Source organism: Physeter macrocephalus, chromosome 17 (assembly GCF_002837175.3).
Source record: "Physeter macrocephalus isolate SW-GA chromosome 17, ASM283717v5, whole genome shotgun sequence".
NCBI classification, from domain to species: Eukaryota; Metazoa; Chordata; class Mammalia; order Artiodactyla; family Physeteridae; genus Physeter; species Physeter macrocephalus.
In genome coordinates, this window is record NC_041230.1 from 2,724,230 (window position 1) to 2,731,681 (window position 7,452).

General features: G+C 44.1%; 1 protein-coding gene across 1 annotated transcript in view; it reads right to left on the reverse strand.

The window, feature by feature from the left end:
- NLRP12 (NLR family pyrin domain containing 12) overlaps positions 1-6,649 on the reverse strand; it is a 10,013-nt gene extending 3,364 nt beyond the window's left edge. The window contains 3 exon segments of the mRNA XM_055079236.1: positions 2,402-2,534; positions 4,534-4,667; positions 6,594-6,649. Coding sequence (XP_054935211.1) covers positions 2,402-2,534; positions 4,534-4,667; positions 6,594-6,649 — 323 coding nt within the window.
- Between the last annotated feature and the right edge of the window lie 803 nt (positions 6,650-7,452).

Here is a 7,452-nt window from a genome sequence, read left to right on the forward strand (position 1 = left end):
TGGCCGCTGAGCCTGCGCGTCCGGAGCCTGTGCTCCGCAACGGGAGAGGCCACAACAGTGAGAGGCCCGCGTACCGCAAAAAAAAAAAAAAAAAAAAAGACAACAGTGCAGGACTTGCAAAGGAAGAGAAAAAACCAGCTGGGTGACGTATGATCACCTACATCACAGGCACAGAAAGGTCAGGAGAAGGACATACGGCGAGAGCTGGGGAGGGAGTTGGGGAAAGAGTTTGACCCAGATTATCCCATGTCAGGAGAATGGGCAGTGGAGGCGCCTCCCACGCGGGCCCCGTCAGAACTCACGTATGATGTTCATGAGAGAGGTAGCATTTGGAGACCTGCCAGATGGGGGTTGGGGTGCGTGGTACTGACATCCAGAGGAAACCTAGCAGCACCAATTAAGGCAGAAATGCTGTCCCTAAGCCCTCGTCTTAGTTCCCAGTTACCCGATGCCCCAGATAAGCAAGAGATTCACAAATGGAAGAAAAGTAAAACAAAAATAGATACGGCTCATCTCATTCTAAGTCTTTGGGAGGAAGGGGCAGGCTGGTATTGGGAGAAAGGGAAGGAAAAAATGTTCATTAACATTTGACTGGAATTTACCCTGGACCAGACTGAATTTTTATTATATAAACGTTACCAAAAAGCTATAACTGCCCAAGTAAATGTCAAGAGAAAAGGGGAGTTTTACAGAAAATGTTTAGAGGCAACGACTGGGAGGAAACATTTAGCATTTGCTGTTTGTATTGCAGAGTATGAATTATTCTATGACTTGTTTGCACAGTTGTATGTTTGTTTGTTTTGACCACGCCCAGCAGCTTGCAGCATCTTATTTCCCGACCAGGGATCAGACAGTGAAAGCATGGAGCCCTAACCACTTTACCGCCAGGGAATTCCCTGCACAGCTTTTCTTTCCACCTCTGAGCATGTTATATCTTCCACAGAGATGGAAGGATAACAGTTCAATAGAAAAAACATACAAACGAGAAAACGCTCCCATCCCAGGGACCAGCATCACCACCAGCCCTGACTCCCAGCCACTCACCATAGTTTCTGGAAGCCTGCAGGTGGGCTGTCGCAGCCCCTCAACATAGCAACGACATGCCGCAGTCTCCCAGGTCATTAGAACTCAAGTCCAGCTCCCGGAGATGGTGGTTGACCCCAAGCACAGTAGAGAGACCCTCACAGGCTGCGGAGCTGAGACGGCAAATGCCCAGCCTGGAAAGACACTAAGCACGGGACAGAGCTGACCCATTCCTTCTGCAGATGTCTGCAGCTTTTTTTTGGGGGGGGGGGAGGGGCGGGGGCAGTGGGGAGGTGGATCTTAGTTCCCCAACCGGGGATTGAACCCGGGTCCTTGGCAGTGAAAACACGGTGTTCTAACCACTGGACCACCGAGGAATTCCCAGACATCTGCAGCTTACTGGAGTCAAAAGTGCCACTGTATTAACAAACTAGTGACTATAACCCAAAAGAAGCAGACTCACAGATACAGAGAACAAACTAGTGGTTACAAGGGGGGGAGGGGAAATATTAGGGGTAGGGAATTAAGAGGTACAAACTACTGGGTGTAAGATAGGCTACAAGTGGACTTTCCTGGCGGTCCAGTGGTTAAGACTCCACGCTTCCGCTGCAGGGGGCGCAGGTTCCATCCCTGGTCAGGAAACAGATCCCACATGCTGCGCGGCGCAGCCAAGAAAAAAAAAGATAGGCTACAAGGATGTGTTGTACAACACGGGGAATATAGCCAATATTTAGTAATAACTGTAAATGGGGTGTAACCTTTAAAAATGTGCTACTGTATTCTATAGCATTCTTTTACTAATTTCCAGCAATTCCCCCGTGTCCCCTGCATAGGCAGGCAGATTCGTAACCACTGCACCACCAGGGAAGTCCCCTTGCTGTATTTTATTTTTGTTCATTTGTTTTTTCATCTTTTCCCTCATTTGAAAGTATATGTATTTCTAAACTCCTCTGAGCCAGGTCTTATACTAGCCGTTGGAACACAGAGTTGCCAAGCTCCTGCACTTCTGGAATACCAGACACACACATACAAATTACAATAAGTGATGCTGAGGAGAAGAATAAGGTCAAATAAGATCCTAAAACTAGACCTTATCTAGGGGTTAGAGGAGGTATCCATGAAGAAGCATTTGTTTTGAGTCCTAACAGATGAAACAGGTATTATCAGGGTAAAAAAAAAAGAGAAATTAGAGCAGAAGTACATTCCAGGAAGAAAGAACTGCTTGTGCAAAGGCCCTGTGGCAGAAAAACCTTTCAAAGGAGGCTGATGTAGCAAGGGGTTAGGAGAAGAGGGGAGGCAGATGGCCCCACTGAGCCCAGACAGGAGGGCAGGGATTGTGAATTTGGACTCGTAGGGTGGTGAGTAAAGCGGGACTCACCAGAGGGTCCGGAGTTTGCACTGGGGTTGCCTGAGGCCCTCACACAGCTGCAGCACCCCAGGGTCCCCCAGGTCATTCAGGCTCAAGTCCAGCTCCATCAGGCTCTGGTTCACACTGAAGGTGGATGCCAGGCCTTTGCAGACAGCAGCAGCGAGGTGGCAAATCCAACCTGCAGGAAATCCAATCCAACATCTACTATGGAGTTCCATTTCCTACACCATGCTAATTTCATCCTCCCTGCCCCCAATCTTTAAAAAAAATTTTATTGAAGTATAGTTGATTTACAATGTGTGTTAATTTCTGTGGTACAGCAAAGTGACTCAGTTATACATGTATATATTCTTTTTCATACTCTTTTCCATTATAGTTTATTACAAGATATTGAATATAGTTCCCTGTGCTAAACAGTAGGACCTTGTGGTTTCTCCATCCTGTATAGAATAGTTTCCATCTGCTAACCCCAAACTCTCAATCCTTCCCTCCCCCACCCCACTTCCGCCTTGGCAACCACAAGTCCATTCTCCTCAACTGTGAGTCTGTTTTTGTTTCATAGATATGTTCGTGTCATATTTTAAAAAAATTTTTATTAGACTATAGTTGCTTCACAATGCTGCATTAGTTTCTACCGTACAGCAAAGTGAATCAGCTATACGTATACATATATCCCCTCTTTTTGGGATTTTCTTCCCATTTAGGTCACCACAGAGCACTGAGTAGAGTTTCCTGTGCTCTACAGTAGGTTCTCATTAGTTATCTATTTTATACGTAGTATCAGTAGTGTATATATGTCAATCCCCATCTCCCCATTCCTCCACCCGCCCCCCTGCACCTTTCCCCCTTGGTATCCATACATTTGTTCTCTATGTCTGTGTCTTTATTTCTGCTTTGCAAATAAATATGTGTGTTCTCTACCACTGTGTCTCTATTTCTGCTTTGTAAATAAGATCATCTATACCAATTTTTTTCAGATTCCACATATATGCATTAATATACGAAATCTGTTTTCTCTTTCTGACTTACTTCACTCTGTATGACAGTCTCTAGATCCATCCATGTCTCTACAAATGACCCAATTTCATTCCTTTTTATGGCTGAGAAATATTCCATTGTATATATGTACCACATCTTCCGTATCCATTCCTCTGTTGATGGACATTTAGGTTGTTTCCATGACCTGGTTATTGTGTGTTGTATTTTATTTTATTTTATTTATTTATTTTTTTCTCTCTCTCTCTTTTTTTTTTTTTTTTTTTTTTTTTGCGGTACGCGGGCCCCCTCCCGGGGTATGGTATTTGTCTTTCTCTTTTTGACTGACTTTGCTTAGTATGATCATCTCTATGTCCATCCATGTTGCTGCAAATGCCTGCCCTCAATCTTAAAAGTAATGTTGCCAAATAAACAACTTGTTTGAAAAATGGCCGAAGGCTTGAATAGACATTTCTCCAAAGACATATAAATGGCCACAAACACACAAAAAGTTGCTCAACATTACTAATCACTAGGAAAATGCAAATCAAAAACACAGTGAGACATCACCTTCATACCCATTGGGATGGCTATTATCCAAAAAAGAGAAAATAACAAGTGTTGGCGAGGATGTGGAGAAATTGAAAACTTCGTGCACCATTGGTGAGAATGTAAAATGATTTGGCCACTATGGAAAACAATATGGTGGTTCCTCAAAATATTAAAAATAACCATACGGTCTATCAATTCCACTTCTGGTTATATACCTAAAAGAATTGAAAGCAAGGGCTCAAAGAAATATTTGTACACTAATGTTCACAGCATTATTCAAAAGAGCCAAAAGGTAGAAGCAACCCAAGTGTCCATTAATGGATGAATGAATGGACAAACAAAATGTATTATACACATATAAAACATATATATATACACACACATATATATACAAAATGGAATATTAGTCAGCCTTAAGAAGGAAGGAAATTCTGACACATGCTACAACATGGATGAACCTTGAAAATACCATGCTAAGTGAAATGAGCCAGTCACAAAAAAGACAACTACTTTGTGATTCTACTTATATGAGGTCCCTAGAGCAATCAGATGCACAGAGACAGAGGGTAGAACTCACCACAAGATCCGCAGCCTACAGACTGGGTGCCACAAACCTTGACACAAGAGCCGCAGACCTGAATCCTCCAGGGCATTTCCTGTCAGGTCCAGCTCCACCAGATGTCGACTGGTGCCGAGCACAGAGGCAATCTCCTGGCAAGCCCCAGCCTCCAGCTGACTCGTCCTCAACCTTGGGAGGAAAGAGATGTTGAAGAGGGCGCCATCTTGCTTTTCTATATCCTGATGGCTCCTGCCCTGGTGCATTTAATCACCTAACGTGCATCTACAATTCTCGCTAAAGTTAGAGATAAACAGGACTTAAGACATTTCCAGCAAGGAGAATCCTCTCTAATAAGACAAACAGGTGAGTAATTATAATCCAATGTAGGTGGTGCCATGGAGGTAGTATACATAGCACGATAATTCAGAGCAGAGTCTCTAGGGCTCAACAACCTGTGTTTGCATCCATCCACACCCCCTAACCCTGTGACCTCAAGTGAGTTGGGTTTCTTTAGCTGCACTGTGTGGCTTGTGGGATCTTAGTTCCCTGACCAGGGACTGAACCCAGGCGCTCAGCAGTGAGAATGCAGAGTCCTAACCACTGGACCGCCATGGAATTCTCTCAAGTGAGTTTTAATCAGGTATCAGTTTTCTGTTACATGTGCTGCCATGTCTCAGGTTCACTGACTCTAAAATAAGGATGATAACAGTGCCTGCCTCAGAGGGTTGTTGTAAGGATTATGTAATTTATCACAGAGGGTGTAGAACAAGCCTGACACATGGTCAGTGCACCAAACAAACATGAGCTGTTTGTTAAAACCATCCTGGTGGAGGGACTACATAACCCAGCTTTGACAAATGGTGTACAGTGAGGGGAGGCTCTCTGGGAGAATTTGAACTGGTTCTCCAAGGCTAAGTAGAAGTTCATTTGGAGGAATAGGATAGGAGGGGTTGAGAGATAATAGAAATAATATGTTTTGGTCTCTGCTCTGGTCCCTGGCACAGAGCTGCTAAATCCCTGATTTCCTAAGTGATTAAAAAAACAAACAAAAAACTTGGAGAATCTTTTGTTTTACTGAGTTGACTCTGGGTGGGATCCTGGATGGGGGATGGTCACCAGGAAGTCCAAGCCATGATTAAAAGTTTGGAATTTTCAGCCCTGCCGCCCGCCAACCCTTCTCCAAAGAGTGGAGAAGGGTGGAAATGGAGTTATTATACTATTTGATCATGCCTATGTGAGGAAGCCTCCATAAAAATCCCACTAGCACAGGGTTCAGAGAGCTCCCGGGTTGGCAAACACATCCATGTACTAAGAGGGTGATGGACCCAAACTCGGCAGAGACTGAAACTCCCAAACTTGGGACCTTCCCCAGACCTGTGTATCTGTTCATCTGTATCTTTTATCACATCCTTTAATAAACAAGTAAATGTAGGTGCTTTCCCTGACATCTGTGAGCCGCTCTAGCAAATTAATAGAACCCAGGGGGGCGGGTTGTGGGAATCTTTGATCTACAGCTGATGGGTCAGTAGCACAGGTGACAACCTGGATCTGCAATTGGCGTCTGAAGTGGGGTTGGGATCTGACGCTATCTCCAGGTAGGTCGTGTTAGAATTGAGTTTAACTGCAGGACACCCAACTGGTGTCACAGAATTCTTTGGTGAGGGGAAAACCCCACACACAGACGTGTCAGAAGTGGAGTGTTCTTATGAGTAGTAACAAAGACACACAGGTGGGAAACTGGGTGGTTTTACTAAAACAGCAGCATTGCAGAAAAAGGGAATTGCACAACTAAAGGATCTTTGCACGGGGAGCTCTGGGGTTCTGACTACTCAGTATGCAGTCAATAAATAGGGTGTAGGTTCTGGGTGGGCAGGTGGCTCCAGCAGCTCCTCACCATGTGGAAATGGGTGGGGTCAGAAGAGGCCAGAAAGAGGTTCTCCAAAGTGCAAAGGGTCGAAGGCACGGGTCTCAGGTCACAGGTCTAAAGGCAGCCCTAATTCAAGGCAGGGGTTTGGGGATCAGTAATTGGGGAGATAGTTCATTCCCCGGGGGACAACAAGCTTGTCCCAGGAGATCATGAAAATTAAGGACTTGTTCCAGGGGATGGAGACTCACTGCACCATCTGTAGCCTGCACTTGGGATGCCGGAGCCCCTCACAAAGCAGCTTCATGCCTGGCAGCCCAGGACCGTTGCCACTCAGATGCGTTCATAGTAGATGCTTATTGGCTATCAGAGCAGTGGTAAGGTCCTGGCAGGCAGAGCTGGAAACCCGGCACCTCTGCAACCTGGGATGGAAAGGAGAAGAAGAGAGCCAGGTGACTTCCTTTGTCGTTGTTTCCTAAAATCTGTCCCTGTCCTTTCTCTCTCCTCTTTTTTTGATCTATACCTATATTCCCCCCTTTTCTAAAATCAAAGAAAGGAGATTAGTGGTTGCCCGGGGCTGAGGGGAGGGAAATCAAAGGAGTGACTGCTAATGGGTGTGGTGTTTCTTTTTGGTGTGGTGCAAATGATCTGGAATTAGATAGTGGTGATGTTTACACCATCTGGCGAACGTACTAAAAAAAAAAAAAAAAAAAAAAAAATCACTGAGTTGTGTGGTGTGTGAACTGAATGTAGCTCAATTAAAAAAAAAATAAAAGAAACAAGAATAATATAACATATTTTGGCACTTTGCAGTCAAGGAAATGCTTTCACAGAGGTTGCCTTTATGAGAGGAATTCAGGACCCCTCGCATTCACTTTTCTTTTTTAACTGAAGTATAGTTGATTGAGAATGTTGTGTTAATTTTTCGTGTACAGCAGAGCGATTCAGTTATAGATAGATGATAGATAGATGATAGATAGATGATAGATACATAGATATATAGACAGATAGATGATAGATACATAGATATATAGACAGATGATAGATATAGGTATAGAAATAGATGTAGATTTTTTTCAGATTCTTTTCTTTTATAGGTTATTACAAAAT